The 25,227-nt window shown below is 39.1% G+C and overlaps 1 protein-coding gene across 1 annotated transcript in view; it reads right to left on the reverse strand.

Moving 5' to 3' along the window:
- CLYBL (citramalyl-CoA lyase) overlaps nucleotides 1–25,227 on the reverse strand; it is a 144,457-nt gene that overhangs the window by 106,873 nt on the left and 12,357 nt on the right. The window contains exon 2 of the mRNA XM_075061514.1: nucleotides 4,703–4,892. Within this exon, the coding sequence (XP_074917615.1) occupies nucleotides 4,703–4,892 (190 nt within the window). The remainder of the gene's footprint in view (nucleotides 1–4,702; nucleotides 4,893–25,227) is intronic.

The raw sequence follows: 25,227 nt of genomic DNA on the forward strand, positions 1-25,227 counted from the left end.
TTAAATTGCACCTTTCTTTCAAGCTTATTGCCAAGGTCAGTTACCAGATGAGGTATTTGATGGAGCACTGGCCTGATTCAATTCCATAACAATTACTGTGTGTTTACTAGTGAGGGTCTGCTCTTTCCCACGTTCTTGAGTACCGTAATTGGTGCAGCAAGGGTACTGAATGAAAGGTATACCTTCACAGAGAACAAGGTCTATAGATTGGAGTAACACGACAGTAGAAGATAACAGTTTGCCACACAAATTACTAAGGGTGAAATCTTGATCCCAATGAAGTCAATAAGAGTTTTGCCATTGACCTCAATGGGGTCAGAATTTCACCCTGAGATTTTAAATCACCTCCTAAAAGTAAACACAGTGAGGCTGTAACCACAATGGAAATAGAACCCAGGTACACTTATTCCCAATTCTTGTTCCTTAACCATGATATCTTTTCAGTCTCTAGATTATCATCTCCCCAAGTAAGCAGAAACAGAACTTTCATTCCTTTTGAGAGGGCCTCAGATTTGACTTATGTCTTCTTGGAAAGGCAACGACAAAGGAATTGTCCAAGCCAATGAAGGCTACCTGCCCTCTTACTATACAGTTACATTTCTGCACAGTGTTTCTTACTAAGATTACTTCTATGATATTTACCTGCAACTAGACTTCTAACGTAAGCCAAGCTTTCTCTCTCTCTATGGTAGAGGTGAACACCCCACCAGGTCTAGGGTGCTCACCTGAGGTACTAGCATTATTCACATGGGCTTTTTTGGGTCTGCTCTGTGTAGAAGATTTTTTTATCCTGAATCTGTGGGATATTTTGCCACTTCAGACACAACAATAGCATGGATTATCTAGACATTGAGACTCGACAAGATGCGAAATTCTAACATAAAAAACATGCATTGTAAAAGCCCAAAAAACCTCTTTTGTAAAAAAAAAAAAATAAAACAAAACATCCAAGCCTTCTTGATGCATCAAAGAGAAGCAAAAAAAGGACAAGCCCATTTTCATTTTTCTCCTTTGCAAGTCGCCTTTAAACTAAGAGGTACAGCAACACAAATACTACACAACAAATCTGGTCTATTTCTAAACTTTCAGGGGATTTTTTAGGATTAGATAAAGCAATTTTAACCCAGAACAATATTGTCTAGTAAACCTGACTCATGGGCTTCAAACTTCATAGCATCTCAAACTGGATTTTATTTCTAGAATAGTGGGGAAGAATTCCTGCCTTCAGTTAACTAGTAGCTCAGGAGAACACAAAATCATGTGACAGTTTTTGTTTTCCTTCACTCCCACCCGAAGGCTAATTTTCTCCCTTGGATAATTCACTGACCTTCACAAAACTGGCCACACTGTGAAGGAGTTGAAAGACCATCATGGAAGCCCCTCTATCAATGTTCTATGGAGCTTTTCTGGGACATGAAGTCCAGCAGGATGTTAGACAAAGTTTAGCATGACTCAAACTTTGTGAGAGGGAAAGTCTGAAGCAACTGGCAGCTTACATTAGAAGAAAGTATTGGAATGACATTCTTATTCTTTGACCCACTAATTTTTTAAGCCATACATATAGACCCGACCCAGATGAGGCGGCTTGATATTTGCCCACCAGGCCTGTATGCTCCCCTATGCTGAGTTCAGGACATTATGTGCTTTGCTTTTCAGGCATTTAATTTTTTCTTATATTTTGAGGATGCTTTCTCCTCACGAACTGCTTGCTGCAACTGTTTCTGATATGAAAGAACAACAATTGGCAACAGGAAGGCTTAGACAGCACCAGAAGTCACTGGTAGTGACTTGCATGGTGTCAAGTATCAGGGGGTAGCCATGTTAGTCTGTATCCACAAAAACAACAAGGAGTCCAGTGGCACCTTAAAGACTAACAGATTTATTTGGGCATAAGCATCCGTGGGTGAAAAACCTAACTTCTTCAGATGCACCTGCAAGAGTTTAGCTTGGCTGAATTTGCTGCAAGGAGCCACGGAGAGAGACGGGGAACACAGGTACTGGTGGCCCGGTTTTGGAGTCTTGGAGGCCAGAGGCCTGCTCTGTGGAACCGTGTGGCTCCTTGGTCCCCAGCACACTAAAAGATTCACTCCAGGCAGGCTGTGACTCCATGACACAACACACACTACATACATTATAAAATAGCTTTGGTAAGATGAGGGTCAAGGTCATATAAGCTTGGCTTAAGGTATGTGGCAAACCACACCTAACTACTAAAGCTAAGCTCTAAATCAGTGGTCCCCAACCTTTTGTGGGTGGCGTGCGCTGGACAACAAGCCACCGAAGACCATGGCCAGCAGACAAGCATCCGCAGAAATGCAGCCGAGAAACGGCAACGTCAAGAGGCGTCGCCGCATTTTTCAGCTTTTCAGCAGCATTTTGGCAGATGCTTGTCCGCCAGCCAATATGTGGGTGCACACAGATGCCCTGGCAGGTGCCACTGCACCCGCGGGCACTGTGTTGGGGACCACTGCTCTAAGCTCCTTGCTTGCTGCAAAACGCTGATATTCAGCTGCAAGAAAATTCAAACACAGAGGTTTTTATTGTATTAAGTATACAAACAAATAATAAAATCACTACATGAATTTTTGTTTTATTTCAATAGTAAATTCAATATAAAATTCAGTTCTGGTGTTTTTCAGCTGATTTTATGCTACCAATAATGGTTCAGTTTTCAGTGTGCCACTGAATATTATACTGACAACGCATATTCTATACTATCTTTCATCCAAAGATCTCAAAATGCTTCACAAACATTAATGAATTAATGGAAATAATAAGAAATTATAATCCCAGTTTCACAACTAGGGAAACTGAGGTTCAAGATCATAACGGATGTCTGTGGCAAAGCTGGACAGAGAACCCAAATCTTCAGATTCCCTTGAACAATATTTTGCTACAAAATTATCTGTGCTGTCAAATTTTTCTTACAGAATTTTCCATCAATTCTACATAACTGATAAAGACTAAGTGTCAAATCTTGGCCTCCAAAAAAGTTAGTGGAAAAATTCTCACTGATTTCAACTGGGCCAGAATTTCACCCTTAGAGATTACTACTACTATCTTTGCCATCCTGATAGTACTTTGTTTCTAGGGTGACCAGATAGCAAATGTGAAAAATCGGGATGGGGGTGGGGGGTGGTAACAGGAGCCCATATTAAAAAAAAGCCCCAAATATCAGGACTGTCCCTATAAAATCAGGACATCCGGGCACCCTATTTGTTTCACTAGCATTCTCTACGATAAATAGGTGCTTCGGACATTACTGTTTTATTTTATATGGTCAAAGTGCATATAAAACGGATTGTTTAACATGATGTCTATTTTGTTGTCTCCAAAATATGAAATAAACAATCTAAATCTGCTACTACAGATTGATTCATAATCTCTCCCAGATGAGTCTTTTATATGCAATACCACTGGTTGGCAAGAATCTCTCAAGTACTGGTGCATTTAGCAATACTAATTTCATGTTTCAGCACCAGACTTTTAACAACACAAGAAAGCCATTATGATCAAGGGTTTCTGATAGACCTGTAACATCTTCAAGGTTAAGCAGAAGATATTATATTAGTTATTCTGAGTCCAAGATGGAAAGGATGATCTTGCTGAACAGAAAAAGAATGAGATCTCTTCATAGGTTCTAAAATCATATGGGAAATCAAATCTAGTCTCCCTACCTCCAAGACAACATGCCCACAATCAGAAACACTTAATGGAGACATGCTGTAATGTGGAATATGTAAAAATGAGGTAGGGAAACTGAGGAATATGAAGATAGTACTGTTGGAGTTAAATGTCCCAGTCCTAACATACGCTTCATTTTGAGGCAGTTAATGATATCCTTTGTTCAAGGTATGGAAGATTTTTTGAAAGGGAAATGACAAAATTGAGATCCTTACAAAAGTTGCCTACAAAAATGTATGTGAATTTATGTCAGCTTTTACAGACACACTGAAACATACAGTATATTAAAATTCAACCCTTGCTTTCAAGGAGGAACGCTTAAAATGCTACCACATACTGACATAAAGTGAATTTTGATAAGCACATTACTACTTCATTTGTATCCTTCTCCAACTCTCTTCTTGATGCCTTCATATGTCTAGAATGTCCTCCAGGTACTGGTGCAACAACCATCTATCTTCTTCCTCTTTCAAATATCTCCTCAAACTACACTTCTTCCATGGAGCCAAGGCTTGAAAAATTTACCCGACCCCAGGAAGTAAACCTTCTAACCTCAAGCCCATAGACATTCGCTACATGTGCTCCTCACAATCTGTAAACTCTTTGCCTCAACAAAATATTTAGTGGTTCTGACCTGCCTCCTTGCTTTTTCTTGCTTCCTCCTTTTCTGCAGAAAATCTAGAATCTTCCACCTTTTCATGGCCAGGACTTATTCCTGGCTCCTTATATCTTCAGCAGATGCTGCTCACATGCTTGTCCAAAAACTCCCACGTGCCTTGTAAGCAAGCAGGTTTTCTCAAAGCCTGCATAAAGCTCACCAATGTTAGCTTGCAACCCATTAAATGCATACATCACTACTGTCTGAGGAATCTCTCTCATGGTCATGCAGTGGTTTGTGTGTCTTAACCACTGTCTTTGTCTCCAGCATCTAAAGTCCCCAGAGCCAGGATGGCGTCTTCCTGTGTGTGTTCTGTACAGCATTGATTGCATGGCACTCAACAAATAATTTATTAATTACCTTTCTGTTCAGAGCCACACCATCTTCACAGTCCAATACAGCACAGTCTACATTTAGAGATGGAATTTTTTGTATCTTCCTTTCATCTTCAGCAGGTACATATAAGACAGCTCTCCTAGGTACATACTTGTGGGAAGGCTTGGAGTGATAATCAAGTTTAGGAACTCCAGCTGACAGTGAGGAGCTTTTTCTGTTAAAAAAAAAAAAAAAGGAATTGAAGTTATATTCCTGATTATAATTTAAAAAAATATTTTAATGTGTTTTTTTTAAAAGAGGACACTCCTACTGAGGTACAACCTCTCAACTGTTGAAACCAGAATCTAAGTCACGAGAAATCTATCTTACAACGAAATACATTTAAAAAAACTATGTTGAAAGAACATTAAGGCTGCGAAGTCCAACACTCAAAAGTTAGGAAATGCCAGAGTTAAGGTTACTCCAGCTTGCCCCCTTTGCTCCATCCTTTAGTGCAGTCCTTCTCAAGCCGGCTCGCCGCTTGTTCAGGGAAAGCCCCTGGCGGTCCAGGCCGGTTTGTTTACTTGCTGTGTTCGCAGGTTTGGCCAATTGCAGCTCCCACTGGCCGCAGTTCGCCACTCCAGGCCAATGGGAGCTGCTGGAAGCGACGGCCAGCACATCCCTCGGCCTGCGCTGCTTCCCGTAGCCCCCATTGGCCTGGAGTGGCGAACCGTAGCCAGTGGGAGCCGCAATCGGCCAAACCTGCAGATGCAGCAGGTAAACAAACCGGCCCAGACTGTCAGGGGCTTTCCCTGAACAAGCGGTGGCCCAACTTTGAGAAGCACTGCTTTAATGAGTCCCCACCCAGACTGTCTCCTTCTATTCCTGTCTCCCTCTACTTCCCACTCCTAGTCTGTCTCAGCTCTCCCCGTTCCTACCCTCCCCCAGCATGCACCCTTGAGTCTGCCCCTATTCCGACGAATCAGGCTGATTCCTCCTTCTCCTCTATATTGCCTGGGTGCCAGCCAGGGCCGGTCCAGGCCACAGCGTGCCAAGCGCGTGCTTGGGGCGGCACATCGTGGGGGATGCTCTGCCAGTTGCCGGGAGGGCGGCAGGTGGCTCCCATGGACCTCCCGCAGGCATTTCTGTGGAGGGTCCGCTGGTCCCGCGGCTTCGGTAGACCTGCCACAGACACGCCTGCGGCAGCTCCACCAAAGCGCGGGACCATCGGACCCTCCGCAGAAACGCCTGCGGGAGGTCCACCGGAGCCGTGGGACTGGCGAGTGGCAGAGCGCCCCCGCGGCGTGCCGCCGTGCTTGGGGGGGCAAAATTGCTAGAGCCGACCCTGGTGCCAGCAGTGGGAGCAGTGAGAGCACAACGGTAATCAAATCAGTTAATAATAGAGACAGTCTCTCTGCTCCCAGTTGTGGTCCCTGATGGAATTGCAGAAAATCCCTACTCAGCCACTGCAGCTCAGGATGGAGCATGCTCAGTCCAGTTAGCACATAAGATCTGTGCGGAGCATTGTCACACGCTGCAGATGTACAGAGTACAACACTGCTAACCTCCAACAAACATCTACTGAGTGTGTGCAAGTTGCAATTTTCAGAGGCTTAAGAATTGGCAAACTTGAGTGGATTTTCACAGGCACACCACAAGGAACATCCATGACACTAGGGCAATGTTTCTCAAACTTCTTTGATCAGACCCCACTTCTTTGTGTCTGTAATCATTTATGTCCACCCCCGCAAGTACATATACCGCCATCCAGCTCTGAAGGCAGAGCAGAGAGCAGTGGCTGCTGGCTGGGTGAGAGCTCTGAAGGCAATGCCGTGCCAGCAGCACCACAAAAGAAAGGGTGGCAATGTGAAAAGTGATATTTGTCATCACTTTTCACAAAAGAATTAGTGCCCATTGCCACCTTACTACTGCACTGCTGCTGCCACCCCGGGGCTGACAGCCAGAGTCTCACTGCCTTTAGGGGAGGGGGAAAAAAGAGGACAGCTGGAGCCTAGGCTGCCTCCCAGTGAGGAATTGGAGGTGAGGGAGGAGTCCGAGCCCACGTGGTGGTGCTCTGGCTGTCCCCTTTATCCCGCCTCCTGGGTGTGCACAGCCCTTCTGCATGAGCCCCAATTACCCAGAGCTGACAGCCAGAGATCTTAAAAAAAACAAAAACAACTCCCAACACACACACAGAGCTCACACCTCCCTTGACACATTCCCATAGTTTAAGAACTACTGCACTGGAGTGACGACTCTGCCAAATTTCAGTTCCCTGCTCCAAAGCATGGAAGCACTAGAGCTTCTCAATGAAATGGCTGCACACATTTTTTATCATGGGCAAAACAACATATTTTCCCCTTAACGTTCTGGGAAATGGCTGAACCATTTTAGCTAAAACTTTCCAAATTAATTAACCTGAGGAAGACACCTGCATGGAAAAAAAAAAAATCAGCCTCAACAGTTACAGTTGGGTGAAAACAGGGATTTATGCTGGAAAGTTTTAGAAAACCTTAATTACTGGAAATGCTGCCAGTCACTTATAATAAAAAAACTAAACTATAAGCACACAACTATCTCTTTAAACATAAATTTTAGAGAGACTGAAAGAAAAAAAAGTATATATTATGTAATATAAATATAAATAGCTGCTGCCCACTCTGCAGGTGGTGTAACAAGAATTCCTGATCATCGTGGACCAGAGTTTTGTGTTTCCTGCAACTATATTGGCCAAAACATGGTCAGGCCAGATGGCTACAGGAAAGTGATAGAAGGCAGATATATTAGCCTCAGGTTAAGGTTACCTTTCCCTGGCTAAGGTAACAGGGAAGGTTCCAGAACAATCAGGAACTTTCTGGGAACAATTAAGACAGACAGGCTGATGAGAACACCTGCAGCCAATCATGAAGCTGCTAGACTCAATTAAGGCAGGCTAATCAGGGCACCTGGGTTTAAAGGAAGCTCGCTTCAGTTTGTGGTGCGCGTGTGAGAAGCTGGGAGCAAGAGGCACAAGGAGCTGAGAGTGAGTGCTGCTGGAGAACTGAAGAGTACAAGTGTTATCAGACACCAGGAGGAAAGTCCTGGGGTGAGGATAAAGAAGGTGTTTGGAGAAGGCCATGGGGAACTAGCCCAGTGAGTTGTAGCTGTCATGCAGCTGTTACAGGAGGCACTATAGACAGTTGCAATCCACTGGGCCCTGGGCTGGAACCCAGAGTAGAGGGCGGGCCCAGGTTTCCCCCAAACCTCTCAACTTCTGATCCAACACAGGAAGGTCTCTGAGGCTAGCAAAATCTGCCAATAAGCACAGGACTCACCAAGGTAGAGGAGGAAATGTTGTCACACATGTAAAAGCAGCAAAGAGTCCGGTGGCATCTTATAGACTAAGACGTATTGGAGCATGAGCTTTCGTGGGTGAATAGCCACTTTGTCGGATGCATGTAGTGTCACACATGGTTTAATAAAATTGTCTCAGACAAAAAATGCCCCCCAAAGGTCCATAAATAGGGCTTTACTCATCAGAACAAACATTCCCCAGTTCTCTCTATCAAAGAGCTAATGCCGGTATTTGTTTAAATGCTGCTTCAAACAGATCTTCTTTTTTTGAAATGGTACTGCTTGTATAAAATGTGCCTGTTTTCATTAGAAGGGAGGAAATCTCTGGAGCTGGGGCCTTTCTCATTAGATGGAACACCTCAATAGTGCTCCATTTTACCAAGGGGACCGGGCAGGCAGGTGGCTGACTTTATATATCTGATTTCTTATATCTACAATGCGATTTGTGTTTGCAAGCTTGAGGAATATTTGGGTTTGTGTTGTTGCCTTTTATAAATTATGGCTTTATTAAGATGAAATAATTTACAATGGAGGTGGGTAAGCACTTCACTCTTTCTTTTAAAGAAAAAACTATGAATAATGAGGCATAATTAGTTCTCTAGTCTTGCTCTGTTTATAAGATTTTGAAGGGGGGAACTTCATGCTTACTACTAGGACTCTGAAAAAATAATGTCACCTGTCACTGCCTGTTTCTAGCTGTTAAACTATTCAAATACAGCTAAAATATGATGATGTTTTCCTGCATGGCATTCCATACATACATCAATGAATATTTCTGTTCTGTATCAAATGAAAAATTAGTGAGAGTAATTAACCACTGGAACAATTACAAAGGATCATGGTGGATTCTCCATCGCTGATAATTTTGAAGTCAAGATTGGATGTTTTTCTAAAATATATGCTCTTGGAATTATTTTGGGGAAGTTCTATGGCCTGTGTTATACTGGAAGTAGAGAATATGATCACAATGGCCATTTCTGGCCTTGGAATCTATGAATTTATGAAATAAAAGTAAAAGGAAAATGTAAATAGAGTGAGACAGAAACAGAAAACCATAGGTGACAGATGCTAATCATGACACCTAATAGACGATTCTCAGCATAGTGATGGGCATGGCATAAGAACCTGAATAGGACAGAATAAAAATTATTACACCTCTGTGTAAGCAATTGCTGTAGTTTTCATAATGATGTTAGGCAATTGTGAAATGAAAGAAAGATGAACGAGAGGGAGTCATCCAGGAGACATATTAGATCTCTAGCAAAATGTGGTCCATGCTTTGAAAAAGTTTGAGAAACCCTGTTGTAAAATATGTGGCCTATACATGACTTAATGTGGAATAAAGTTTTTTTTTCAATATGGAGTTATACCATGAAAGGTCATCAAGTCCAGTCCCCTGCCTTCACAGCAAGACCAAGTACTGTCCCTAACAGATTTTTGCCCCAGATCCCTAAGTGGCCCCCTCAAGGATTGAACTCATAAGCGTGGGTTTTGCAAGCCAATGCTCAAACCACTGAGCTATCCCTCCCCCCTCTAACAGCACTTCTTTGGGATGACCTCCATAATTAACCCATGCCATTTCTACCACATCACACAAGTATGCATTATTATACACACATACAGCACATAGGAATAATGTGAAGTCATCCACATTTAACGCAGAATACATAATTAACACATGAATGTCATTGATACATATAGCATTAATCTAATACCTTCCACATTGTTACTTTCTGTTCACACCAAAGCACTAGTGTGCCGAAAGAGTCTGCTTCAAATTATACATGACCAAACCTTCCAAATGTTTGAAAATGAATACAATCAATTTCAACTATGACAATGGCAGAGAGATGCAATACTTCCAATGACTGACTAAGTCCCTGTCAAGGACTTATTTCTTTATCTTGAGGTTGTTATATTCAAAATTAAAAATAGATTTAATAAAAAAAAGTATTAAGAAAGATCTGCTGGGGTTTTAACTCTATGGACCTACTCCAAAATTACAACTATACCATGACCTCCCTTGCCAGTTATGTAACTTGGTGGACCCACTTTGTTAGCATGGAAGAAAGTGCTGCTGTTCTATTGTTTGTAATATGATTGGTAATACCAAATGGGGCCTAATCAACAGGACTGTTTTGCTGTTAAATAAAAATTATGCATTATTTATTAGAAGTGCCGGAGCTATCCTTATTAATAACTATTCTTCATCTATGACTGCAACAGTTTCAAGAAACATGCGGTGGGGACCTTGACACTCAGGACCTAGGAGACATACTACTGAGATTCATACTCCTCTGCCATTTTTTTTTTGTTTGTTTAACAGCTTATGTTCCTTGTCTTATGGTGAAGTGCTAACGATAATAGAAATTGTGACAACTAGCCTGGCTGGTAGTTAATTTAATTCAATCCCACTTTTGTGCACTATATTTGGGAGGGGAGAGGAGGAGGAAGAGACGTTTATTTTAAATGAAGATTGGAGAGAGTGTTTTTCAGTGTGACACAGAGGTCAGTGAAGAAGTCTGCAGTCCTTCACTAAACATATGAGGCAACAAAGCAATTAGTTTCTATTCTCTTTCTCTGATGGCTTCCACCTGTAGCTCTCAAAGACACAAAGAAGTCAAAGAACTCAGTCCCTTAATAACTAACTCTAATGGTACAGACAAGTAGCCTCTGAAGCATCCTTGATGACTGTTACTAATTGTCCACTCTAACCTAGAGTAATTTGATAGATGTGAATAAAACCATAATCCCAGGGCACACCAAGACAACATATATCACATGTTACATAAGACTTCTTGCTAGCTGTAATTAAACTGAAAGCTACAGGACCAACCAGCTCCCTTTTAAATCTGCAGACACTGTTTATGTTATTCAGCATTGATTCTCTGGCCACGTCTAGACTATGCGCCGTATTGGCGCGTTAAAATTGATTGCTCGGGGATCGATATATCCCGTCTAATCTAGACGGGATATATCGGTCCCTGAGCGCGCTTATATCGATTCCGGAACTCCACCAACCCCAACGGAGTTCCGGAATCGACATGGCGAGCCGCGGACATCAATCCCGCGCAGTGAGGATGGGTGAGTAAATCGATTTTAGATATTCGACTTCAGCTACGTTATTCATGTAGCTGAAATTGCGTATCTAAAATCGATTTTACCCCGTAGTGTAGACCAGCCCTCTGAGTCCAACACACAATGATATAGCTTCTGAAAGGAAAAACTGTCATGACCTTCAGACCAGATTTAGAAATCATGAGTCAGCTGTCACCACTTAACAGTGTAAACTTTCATTTAGAGAGTTCAGCAGTGTGACTCCACTAAACGAATATCTAAATCTAAAAAAGCAGTGGAGTTAATCCATTAAAATATCATCACCTCATAGGTTTAAGACTGAGAATAATATTAACCAGGGACCACTAGAAATTTCCCTTGAACTCATCAACCTTGGAACCCCATTGGCTCTGTATGTGTTTCTTAGAACTCATACTATTACAGATATACTGTCAATTTGTCAAGCTGTTTAGGCTTAGTAAATCTAAAACAAAATCATCAAAAAATGTTCTTTTAAAAGCAGTTGCAGGAAAATGGTCTCACTTGACATGCATAATTACAGATTCTTTTCCCTATTTTTGTTTAAAAAGATAACATGGCAAAATGTAAAATAAGAGCTTGTTACAAATATGTTTAAGCATGACTACAATAAGCATTTTCACACAGGATTTTTTCTGATGTACAGTGCATAGGTTGGGGATTTTTGCTCTCCAGTAAATTCCTCTTCTGCGTAATCACATGTTCATTTTACGCTACCTAAAAAGATCGTGAAATTTTGAGGAATAATGGGACACCCTTCATTATGGATTTATTTAAAAGAGACAATGGCAAGAGTTAGGCCCAGAACATGGCATATATTAACATTTTGGTGTTCTATTAGCCAATATTGTCTCACTTATCTCCATTTTGTTGGTATTTTGAATTAACATAAGTCTCTGTAACAGTGAATAAATAAATAATAAAAATATTCATCATAAAATCTCAGTCCTATTGTAGGCACCAAGAAAATTGCTTCAACATGTGTCTCTTTGAATGGATAGATATTTTCTTAATTATGTAAAACTATGTGTGACTGAACTTGAACCAAACAAATGAACATACTCCAAGAGGAAGTTGGCTAACAAACCATTATTTCTTTTAAGTATATAAAAATGAGTAATAGAATATTAGCTATTAGCCATTTAATTGTTTTGCTGCATGCTGTTTTCATTCATATCATATAGTTTTGCAGCATGTTGGTATTTAATGGGGTTTTGGAATTGTATCTAGGTTTTCTTAAGATTTGTAGCACTATACATCTCTCTTCTCCAAATATTAAAAAAAAATGGCAAGTGAAAAGCACCCACATTCACTCTACACAATTTCCTCTTCAACAAAAATATTTCATTCTTCTGAACAAGGGGACAAATCTTTTCTGTTTATTGAAAGATGCTGCACTTTCCACTCTAAACTGTAGAATGTCACTGAAATTAGTGAGTGTAAAAGAAGATATCTCCCTGCTACATACTACTACAGTATGTTTCCAGGTGCTGATCATGCATAGTTCCATACATAGTTAACTAGCTTCCATACATAGTTAACTTTGCTTCCATACATAGTTAACTTTACACACGGTGTGTAGTCTCATTAAAGTCAACTGCACTACTCACAGTACGCACATGTTTAACTTTATGTAAGTCTTTTCAGGATCATGGCCTTACTCTGTTTCCAGTTCTTTCCCATGTTTATTATTCTAGATCAAGTAATTCCAGAAGGGCTGCTATGCTACAATGTGTCTAACAAATGACAGATTGAAATGGCAAACCTCTAGTTCTGTAAGCCTGGGCACCAGTGATGGTCTAAATTTGGGATACTGTTTCAGAAGAGCACATCTACAGGCCTGGATGAGACAATTCACAAAAAATGAGTCACATTCAGCAATCCTCAATGCATATTTCTGAACCCTAGAGACATGATCATTGGCTTTATGCAATCCTATATATTCCCAGTGGTCAAGTTAAGAGAAGTTCTGAGACCCAAGACCAAAAAAACTTGTATAATATAGGCAGTCTAAGCAGAAAACATTTACATTTTCCCCCGTTCTGTTTTTTTTTTTAAAAAAAATACAGAATAAAAACAACAATGAACCCCTCTCCCACAAATAAATATTCTATCACTAGTTTTACTTTTTTAATTATCAGGAACTAGCTGACAAATAATCTATCAAAGATGCAGACAAAGGAAAGTGATATGAAATTACAAAACACCGCAATTTGCATAGTAATTACTTCTAATTAGGAAAAGAAGATATAAATTGTTTGTTATAAACACCAGTTGTGCCTTGTGCAAACACTAACAGCTCACAACTGAGCCAAGCTAAGTGTTTGTCTAATCAAAACTACTTTCCAAAGAGTTTTATTGGTACAGCTGCAGAGCATGAATTTTATCACACATGCTAATAATCCCAGTTATGGTACTAACATTTTAATCATTTGTTCTGCAGGCTTGTTTCTCAAACAATTAGCACTAATGAATGGCCAGAATACCTCGGATCGTATATGTCTAATTGCAGTCAAGAGCAGTTCTTGTCTGCATGTACATTTCAATTTACCTCTGGGGATAATGTTTGTTAATTCTATTTCTTTATATAGCAAGTGAAAAAAGGCTGCTCGCTCAAAAAGGGGCTAAGTGTTCTCTTCTTTCCCTTTGTTCCCACAAGAAGCTAAAGTCACTTCATGAGGCACTTAATCCCATCATCCATGGTTACAATTGCCTTACAGCATCAATCAAAAAGAATCTGAAGTAAAATGATGCAGCTATATTGTGTAATTAAAAGCAATTCAGGTAGTTATTGCTTGGGGCACTTTCCAGGTCCAAATACTTAAAATAGCACTGCAGGGATTCTAAATACTGTAGTGTTTTAAATTTGGTCAACTACAATATCTCACAGAGGAAGGGGAGGAATATGCAAAAAATAAATCTGTCCTAGTGTGTATTGTAAAGCAAAAGAAAAGAGGAACAGTTACCGTTTGAAGTGACAAAATCTACAACTCTCCATATAAAAGGAAAATAAAAATATCAAGAAGAGAGAAAAGAAAAGGAGAAAGAAAAGGAGTAAAGTTTTAAAGAAAAACAAATTTGTTAAAACAAAAAACAGTTGTTAAAAGTGAACTTGCACCCCCTCCAAAATACAAAAAAACAAAACAAAAAACCCTAAAGCTCTCTTTAATGGGAAAGATCATTTTACAAGTTGTAAAATCAGAATATAGGACTTCTGAAAATCCACATTTGTCCTAACGTAAGGAAATTCAGAATAAGTTTTTTTTAAAAAGTTATGTTAAAAAGGCAAGATGTGTGATATTTACTTCCAAATACTTTCAGAATTTTCCTAAGGTATTCTACTTAACAAATGCCACTAACAGAGATCCAATTATGCTTAAATCAAAACTAAAGGTATCAACATATCAAACATGCAGCTTTACATTTTGATTTCTCCCTTTGTTTTTAAACAGACAAGGACATTTCCTTCCTGTTGTTTTTTTTTAAACAAAGAATACACATTTTCCTCCCTCAGAAAGTAGGGCAACAGCTACTTGCTATGGAAAATTAAATGAGACTAGATTTTGCGGTTTCAAAACTTTGGAAAAGCAATCTTTCCTTATAAGAAAAAAAGTATTTTGAAATATGCATGATTTGATTCTAACACATCAATAGGCCAGATTTGATCTCACACTGATGTAAATTAAAATTAATTCCACTCAAGTTGATGGGAGTTATACAAGTGTAAAACCATGGTAAGCAAGGTCAGAATCAGGCCCAGCCTCTCCTTAAGCTTTAAGAAGTTTAAACTATAAACCTTAAACATTTCTACCAAACCATTAACTATACAGGAGATGTGTGCACAGTGATGGGGACACTACAATGGGTTGAAAAACCAGCTCCCAGCTACTTAGTGAATTTAGAAATTTAACCCTCAGAGCAAGCAACTCTGGATCTCAAAAGAACGGTTTGGACGGGGTCACTCTGTAAAGAAAAGTTACCCATTGGAAAAAGTGTAGTGAGGAGAAATGAAAAGGGGGCTTTCAAGTAAATTTCTGCAAGCAGTTGCTAGAACTGATAGCGCATATCACAGTATATATATAAAAAACAGAGGTAAATAAAATAGGAAAGGAAAGTCTTGCTGTTAAAAAAAAGTTGCCATGTAGAAATATGTGAGAACAAGGCAGGTTAGTGTTTAAATTGGACTATTAATAAAAATCAAATGCTAAGTGAAAGTCACTTTAGTGTAGAATTTTGATTTTAGTTGCTTCTTATAACTTTTTTCTCTCTCTCAATAAATCCAACATAAATCTTGTAAATAGAAAACAGAACCTTACCGAGAAAGAAAAAAGGATTAAGCACAAACCAGAAGCTATCTGACAAAGGCTCAAAATAACAGACCCCTAACTATAAAATGATAAAAGGGTATCATAGGTTAAATAGTTAACCAAATCTACTCCTCCCACCAGCCCCAAACCTAAAAAATGACCTTTTATTTACCCCATCATGTTCTTTCAACTACATTGACTCTGTTGTTCATGGACATTCAAGGCTCCCCCATACTTCAGTAGTTTGGACTGAAGACCATTTTAAAGCAGCTAAATAAATTAAGAAATAAAAATCACACTTCTGATGTATACCTGAGCATTCACTCTCTTTATAACTATGGCAATCTTTGAATAACTTGCCATGCCAATAAAGTATCACTGAGTTGAACTGTTCATTCCTTTCACCTTTAGCATTACTGAAGTTTTAGGCTCCTTAGAACGCTAACTACTGCTTAATGAAACCAGAATCATTGAACTGCAATGCAAAAACTCTGCATTTGTTTGTCACAGACTGACATTCACATGGAGACGTATTAAATAAAGGAAGGTGCAATTAGAATAATAGTTTACTTACTTGACTGGAATATTTGGGTTTCATTTCTCATCATACACAATATAAAATTAAACCTTTTAAAGTGTTTGTTTATATAAACTATGTCTGCCTTTCTCCATATTTTATTAACGTCACTCTACACATAATTTTATCTATACCATTATGAGGAAATATTATAGAATATTTTCTTGGAAGAAACTGCTGCATGATATAATAAAGTTTGATCTCAGTAGTTTGCGACAGGGTATTACAACATTTTAATTAAATTTTTTTTGTTATTTAAAGTTAAAGATAACAGTCACTAATCTATCAAAGAAAGGATTATATGCAAGTTACTTCAAAAAAGAATATATAAACTTTTAGCAATAAAAGAATTTATTATACACCAACATTGTACTCAAAGTCCTATAATGCAAAGACAACAACATGAATTCCTACCCCAAGAACCCTGGAATCTTAAGAGGCAGAACAGTCACAGAATGCACGGAAAGATCCACTATAAAGTTCTATCTTTATCTTTATAGAATGTTGATCTATAATAAATACGGAGATATAAATGGCTGCATTTCCACTGAAAATGGTTCATGTTTGTTGACTCTGCAGAAGAAATGTGTTTTGAGGAGATATTTTCTTTGTGTATCTGCTATCAAAAAAACCCCAATTAGTAAATTGTGAAGAAAGGATTTAAATTCTCTGCTCTGGTAGGTCTTCTGATACTTCTCTTTAAAAATTCTGTTAATATTTTTACACCTATGAGTATAGATATTGACACTTTCCCACTCTCTTCTACACTGTACTTCTCTGTTTACTCAAAGCTGGTCCCCATAACAGGTTACAGAGCTCTTTCAATTCCTGCCATTGATCCAGCTGTGTACACATTGGCAAGGTCAAGATCAAGATCAAGATTTGAAAATTCAGTGCTAATTACTGTGATTACAACCTGGGTCTCAAGCAGCCAAAGCCTCTAGGAGAGTTTAGGAGGGACCTACTTACCAATTAAAAACAAACAAACAGAAACACATTCAGCAGAGTCTATAAAGTGCCATTCCAGCTTGCCAAACCATAATGCTGGCTGGCATAAAGTGACTATTTCCCCCCCAAATGTATGCAGGTTAGTTATTCATATACCCATGACACAAGACAAAAGGAAAATGTTACAGACTTTAAAACATAGCAACTTTGATTTATGTTGCAAGTTCAAACAAGTTATGGTCAAAAAATATTTATTTTGAATAAGTTGAGAATCTTCAGAAAAAATATTATTAAATGAATGAAAAACATAACTCTACTAAGCCAAAACGTATACATAGGCACCAGTACTGTGGAAGGCATAAGAAGGAACACATTTGTTAACTATGTTGAGGAATCTTGTGTATTCTTGAGACTTATATACAAGAGGGCACATTCTAACTTGGCTTGCAAATCAGGCCATTCTACTGTTAGTCAAGGCATGATTTGGCCCTATAATTCTTGTATACTTAGAAATATGAGTTAGTTATGCAGATGAATAAAGGCTACTTATTTTTGCACCAAGAAAAGCAAAACAAAACAACATGTCTTTTATCTGGATTTATGCCCCAACCCTGTAAACACTAAAGAATATAAGTAGTCCCATTGAAATCAATGGGGCTACTCACATGCTTAAAGTTAAGCATGTGCTTAAATGTCTGCAGAATTGTGGCTCATTTTGAATTCCCGAACAGTTCACTTTCCAACTGTTTTTGGAATGTATCCAGGCCAACCTGCCTTTCCTTTCAAGTTCTGCACACATTATAGATGTGAAATACACAGATTGGAGCAAAAGTGAGCATATGAAGCACGCTCATGCAATGTAGTTAGAGAATGTCTTTCACAGAAAATAAAAACACTTAGCACTATGTGGAGAAAAAAATATTGCATGATATTTTCTGGTAAGCTGAAAAGCAGAAACTTGATTCTACTTAATTAAGAGTTTTAGGCTGCTGCGGAACTATTGTAGACTCCATTAAACACATTTAAGATGGTTTACATTCTAAGTCATTAGATGTTGAAGAATATTTGAAAAAGTTATTAGTAAATATTGAATTTCTGAGGTATAGCTTATACATTTATAACTCAGATGCAATGTGTGTTTGAACCTGATAGATTGAAAGCAGTATTTGGATTGGTTGAACATCAGTCTATCTACACAAAGTGATATATAACCTCTGTCTGCATTCAAGATGACAGAAACATTAAAAATATGTAAGCTGGATAAAAAGTTTGGAAATAAAAATGGCCTGCAAATAACACTTTGCTCTAACCAGCACTTAACTTATTTCAGCAACTGGCTGAATGCAAAAGAACTATATGGAAATATTACTCAGAATGGCACAAAACAAGCATTGGTATTTATTTTTTAACAAGTCAGATTTATAAGAGCAATGAAATGTCTGCATAAGTATTTTATAGCAGCCTGATATGGACTCACTGTTTTAACCAGCTCTTTAACTATCCCCACAAGTTAATAAAATGCAACAACTTGAATCCTTAATGCCTACGCATTCAGATAAAAACCATTCATTAAGCAATATCCATATTGTTTTAATTAAAGAAATATCACTCTTATTTTCAGTATAATATTCCTTAAGTCCAGTGTAACATTTTTTTAAAATGTCCCAAAGGCATCTTGATTAGCAATAAAAAAAATTCTCCCTTAACTTCAATCTAAGGTGACCAGGTGTCCGGTTTTGGGGCTGTTAAAAGTTCAGTCAGCAGTGCTGCAGAGCCACGGCAGGCTAGTCCCTACCTGTCCTGGGCTGGGGCACCACACTGCAACCCGGAAGTGGCTAGTCGGTCCAGTTCCGAGGCAGGTGGGACGGGGGACACAGAGCTCTGTTAGCTGCCCCTGCCCCGAGCTCTGCACTTTGCCAGCCAATGGCAGCTGGTCCAGTTCCTAGGCGGGGGGGCCACAGGGCTCTGCGAGCTGACCCTGCCCCGAGCACCAGCTGCGCACTTTGCCAGCCAATGGGAGCCGGAGGGGGCGGGGGGCTGTTTCATGAGCCAGACATCCCTGCTTTGTCTTCTAAAGTTTAATGTGCTAGAAAGAAAAAGTTAGGGAGGGATTACACAATCTCTTGGCAGACTGCAAAGCTTACATGATCTCCAGTAAATATGAATCTGGCAAAAGCTTCATCACCTCATTTTTATTTTTTTAAAAAGATAAAGCAATCTATTTTATTTCTATACAGATTATTCACACTTTCATAGGTGGCATTAAAGGCCTAGGGCAGTAGGCCTAAATTTTTACTGTCATTCCTCAGTTCTCCATCCATTACCTGACACACCTCTTTGCACAGCCCATTTAATTATTTCCAACCTCAAGCATTCAAGATTCATGAGCCAGTCCCCCCCCCAAAATATGAGGTGGCATTAAAAGTCATTAAATTTAAAAATCAATATATTGGGGGTTTCTTTTATTTGCTTTCTGGTTTTTGAACCTTCAGGTTTCACATTTTCAAGCTTTTGTCCCTAACAAGGGATAGAAACTAGCTCCCTCTAAACTGAAAGCCGAGAGTTTCACATTACAACCTGAGTCTAGCAGCTGGAAGTTTAAAGAAAATGCCAAATATTGTGAAACAATAAAATTGTGAAACTTTGTAATTCATTTTCACAGCAAAGAATTTAAAGATCTTTTCATTACATAGCTACAGGTAGACCAGCTCAGCCCCCACGGGCAACAAACCTATGTGAGTGTGTGCGGGGGGAGGGAGAAACAGAGAGCGAGAGAGAGGAAACAGTAGTTAAGAGACAAAATTCAGTATTAAGTGTTCTAGTGCTCTGTATAAACAATGGGGAGGAATAATCTATCTTTAAATTATTTTTAAACACTATGACTAATCTTTTGATTGCCTTTGCTACCTTCTCACAAGACTAACAAAACAGTCACAGGAAAGAAGCCCCTTGCTCCTCATTCTAGATTTCCACAAGTCCCCTGCAGCCAGCATCACCTTCAAAATGTACATTTGAACTTCACAAAGATTTGATTTAAAAAAAATAAAATGGAAAGAACAATGACAGCGAAGAAATAAGATTCGGCAAAACAAGACATTATGAAAAAATTAAAAAAAACAAAAACAAAAACCCTACTGGTTTACTAAGACTAATTTGACTGGAACTACACAGTGCAAGTGCAAATGCTCATGATATAGACACAGTGGGAGTTTCTTATCTGTATTTTACAGGTGACATTACATTATGTGGTTATGGCAGCTTTAGCATCCATTCACTTGGGTTACTGAACAACACTATAAAGCCAAACTAAAACTTGTGTATATCTTAGAAGCCAAAGTTGTGCTCCTCCCAACCAGTCTCAGTTTACTGGATCTTCTTTTCACTAAATATGCAGATTTTCTATATCAATATATCACAACACAACATTCAAAATCCTCCTCTTTCTTAAAAACATTTTTTTAAAACAGCCTCTTTCCCCTTTAATGTGTTTCACATTTTTGGACATGGCTGAAGGTGTGGGAAACAAAGAAGAAAGGGCAGTAGATCATAAAAGCACATCCTTTATACAAGAAAAGACTGTTTGATGGTTACTCAAATACAATTAAAAAGATGTTTAATCTTCTTGTTTCTTCAGTTTGTGGCTACACATTAACTAAATAAATATTGTTATTTTACAAATAATTGGTAAGTAGGTGCCCTGTGTTCTATAACAAACAATAACTAAAAGGAGAAACAGGATCAGGTTTATGCCTGCATAATGACTTTTCTTGTCATTTAAACATACCAGCTTTGATTGCCTGTTTCTCTGTGCTTAGACAGAGGTGATGCTAACCCACTGGGGGCCCTAAGTAGGAATATTTTGCAGGGCTCCTTACCCCTTCCTAAAAATACTAATTGCATTCATACACCAAAGCAACACAAACTAATACATTTGTTTAAAAGTCCACATTAAATAAAATGAACAGTATTTTGGGAGTTATACTAAATAAGGCCACTTGAGCTGTTTGGGGCCCAAAGCAACTGCATAGTCTGTAAACACTTAGCGCCACCATTGTGCTCAGATACTACGGTGATGGGCAGCAGTATAAAACCCTAACAATATCTAGGATCTTAACACTTTCTCCCACATTGCTTCCTAAACATGGCAAAAATCTCCCTGTGGAAACCTGTAAAGCCCCTCCTTAAAGCCCACCTCTGTCATGATCATATGTTCAGATAAACATTTACCGGAAAAAAGTAAACATAATTATATACTATAGCATCTATCCCCCAACTTTATTAAGGAGAAAATTGTCCTGTGCTTTGAGCTGTCTTCTTTTTGGTTTGGGTACCCATTTTGTTTTTAACTATTTATTCATTTATTTTAGGAAGTACTAACAGGTTTACAGTTTCCTCCCATGTAAATATCAGAAACAAAACAATCATTTCAACAGCGATGTGTTTAAAGTCACATTCTACAATAATAGTAATCAGATCTCTCTATTTAACAGGGTGTTACCATATTACAGAGTAAGCATCATTACAACACTTATGACATGTTGCTTCTAGTGATTTTATTACATTGTGTGAAATCTCTTGATTACACATATTTAACAGAAAAGGCATGTCTATCAAATGTTAATATTAAAAAAGATGGACAGGTGTGTTGGGGTTTTTTTTGCAGCTGAATGTGCTCCGAGTATTAATAAAAGGTAACCAAATAGCTAAATATGCATTTGTTCTCTGTCTATTTTGGTGGGTACATAATTGGTGTGTGAATTTTTCCATAACAACCACCTCCCATATTTTTTGAATCACTCGCTAGAGTTGGATTATTTTTCATTTTCCAGTGAGCAGCTATCAGTAGCTGAGCAGCTACTAGAGGATGAGAGATTAATTCATTTCCTTTTGTGATACCGTTTCCTCTAGGAAAACCCCGGAGAGTTACCAAAGGATCATTCGATAATAAATATCTAACAGTTTGTCATATCTGATTATGGATTGCATCCCAACATTTTCTAATGACTGGACATGCCCACCATATGTGCATAAACTCCCATCTGTCAACACAAATTCTACAGAATTTATCGCCATTCAATCTTTATATATTTTAACTTGACTGATGTGAGGATGATAATCATTTATCTGTACAAAACAACAGCCCCCGCTTTATGATAATACAAATAAATAATAAAATCCATACTTTATTTTAAGAGTGAAATAGCACTATCAAGGTATCTTTTAATATTGATACATAGCACAAGCAGTAGCATGTAATAAAGCCAAAAGACAAAAGGAAAGAAAGAATAAGGAAGGGGATCATAAACATTCATTTCAGCATGAAGACAAGTTGTGGATCAAATTCAAATGTTCATGTTAAGTCTGGAGTTTGAAACTGAGTCAATATATATGTCACTTGGGTGCTTTCAAATATCATTCAGTCTTAGTCTTACATTATCCATCATCTGAATCCTTGCTGATAGTAATGATAGTAACTATCAGAAGGTTTTCAGTTTTGATCTCTTCCAATAATATTTTAGTTAATATCTCAGAATCTGTATGCTTTGTCATCAGTGATTAATATTAGCTTTGATGGAAAATAAAATTGTGGGATGTACACCCTTCTCTGCAAAATGCTTTTTCAGTTGTGCAAATTCTTTCCTATTTTATTTAAAGAGGAAAATGTAACATAACATACATGACTATGTCTAGATGCAAAGAGTGAATCACTGTATTTAAAAGTCTCTTACACATAATAGAAATAAACAACAGTGAAGCTGGAAAGCACTTTCTTGACAGCTTGAGACACAGGAAGAGCAACTCAGCATTTCAAAACACACAAGTTAGGTTCAGCTAGTATGTATCTATGTACAAAATACATGTATATATCACACTTTTCTTACATTAACCCCAACAAAATCAAATAAATAATAGAACTTGCCTTTACAACAGTTTACAAGTCTCCAGAATTCCCCATACTTTGTTATGTAAACCTGCTCCTTCCTGTGCCTCAAACAGTGTCATTAGCCTGGAAAGTTTCCATAGTATAGCACAGGGGTTGGCAACCTCTGGCACGCCGCTCGCCAGGGTAAGCACCCTGCTGGGCCGGGCCAGTTTGTTTACTTGCCGTGTCGGCAGGTTCGGTGGATCGCAGCTCTCAGTGGCCGCGAGTCGCTGTCCCAGGCCAATGGGGGTGGCAGGAAGTCACGGCTAGCACATCCCTTGGCCTGTGGTGCTTCCCGCAGCCCCCACTGGCCTGGGACAGCGAACCGCGGCCAGTGGGAGCCGCAATCTGCCGAACCTGCCGACGCGGCAAGTAAATAAACTGGCCTGGGCTGCCAGGGTGCTTACCCTGGCAAGCGGTGTGCCAGAGGTTGCCGACCCCTGGTAGAGCAAGTCTCATTGAGGCCTTATGGACACTAGACATTACTGGTTGGAATGTCTTCAGTTTGTAATGTTGGCACATCTTGCATCCACACCCAGCAGCCATCCCAAGTGTCTTCCAAGTATGTGTGTAGCTGCACTGACTTACTACAGCAGAGGTCTGGTCCTAAGCATGGATTAATCAACACAGTTCTGTCACAAATGTTACTGCTGTGTGTCTTCACTGAACCCTTGTAAGAAAATGTCAAGCTATCCATTATTTCATGCAACTATATCCCTTCAGTGACAAAGAGTCCTGTGGCACCTTATAGACTAACAGACGTATTGGAGCATAAGCTTTCTTGGGTGAATACTCACTTCATCAGATGCATGGCCCACGAAAGCTTATGCGCCAATACGTCTGTTAGTCTATAAGGTGCCACAAGACTCTTGGTTGCTTTTTATAGATCCAGACTAACAAGGCTACCTCTCTGATACTATATCCCTTCAGGTTTGCCTCTTAGACTCAGAGCTCGATTGTTTCAGCCCTCATTTGGCCATGCAGGATAGTAAAGGAGAGAAAAGGCCCCTTACTTCCTCTGCTTGGCCCTGCTCAGATTACAGTTTTGGCCCTGGGTGGGCAATAGTAGCTGTTTGTTCAGAACACTCCCTCTATGAGTTAATGGGTGGGTAGAGGGGAAAGGAGTGGGAGGAACCCCTGGCTCCACCACCTTATTTGGCAACAAAAAGTAGCTGGTTAGGTGCCAGGGGAGCTATAAACAGCTTCCACAAAAGGGTGAAGTAATTTACTCCTCAGTCCCGCCAACAGAGCAAGGGGAAGCAAAGAGAGAATTGTCATTCTGTGTTAGAACTTGTTCTCTGGTCTGTTCCTGGGGCTATACACCACCCCTTAAAAATTACACACCAGTCCTTAAATGTAGACACCCCAAAGCAGTGGCTCTCAACCTTTTCAGACTACTGTACCCCTTTCAGAAGTCTGATTTGTCTTGCATACCCCCAAGTTTCACCTCACTTAAAAACTACTTCCTTACAAAATCAGACATAAATATACAAAAGCGTCACAGCCACGCTATTGTGGAAAAACTGCTGTCTTTCTCATTTTTTTACCATATAATTATAAAATAAATCAATTGGAATATAAATATTGTACTTACATTTCATATATAGTATATTGAGCAGTATGAACAAGTTGTATGAAATTTTGGTTTGTACTGATTTTGCTAGTACTTTTTATGTTGCTGTTGTAAAACTGAGAAAATATCTAGATGAGTTGAAGTACCCCTTGGAAGACCTCTGCGTTGTACGAGTACCCCTGGTTGAGAACCTAACTGCCCCAAAGGACATGAGCACTCTTCAGAGTTACAGAGATACTGAAACAACATTTCTAAAAACATTGAGACATAATCCCTGTACAGGCAAGATTTGTCTGGCCTATACCTACATGGTCATAAATTCAGAAATACCCTGAAGTACAACAAAAAGTCTGGTTTTCGCTTTAGTAAACTAGAGGGAAGACTTTCATTGTGTACTTTGGGGAACAATGGGAATTGTTATAACACAGTACTTTACACAGTATTTACATAGTACTGATCAAGCCCAAGACCACCAATTCTTTAATTGATATTTAATGTATTCCCTATGGCTCTTGGCTGGGTAATCTGGCATGAAATAAAAGGTGCACAGACCAGAGGTTTTTTGATTTGTGAGTGTGCACTTTTGCATTCACATTCTTTGAGGACACAAGTCCCTGAAATATGCAAGAAACCTTATGGGGTTCTATTCTGTTCAGGTTCTTATACACTTTCATCACCGTAGTATCTGACCACTTTCCAGTAATGCATTAAGCAATGTGACTAATATCTGTCACGTGTGGTTTATTCTCTGTCTCACTCGCTGATCCTCTCTCCAAGGGGAGAATTGTGTGTCCAATGGAGTTTTTTATAGAT

This window comes from Chelonoidis abingdonii, chromosome 1, assembly GCF_003597395.2.
Source record: "Chelonoidis abingdonii isolate Lonesome George chromosome 1, CheloAbing_2.0, whole genome shotgun sequence".
Lineage (NCBI taxonomy): Eukaryota > Metazoa > Chordata > Testudines > Testudinidae > Chelonoidis > Chelonoidis abingdonii.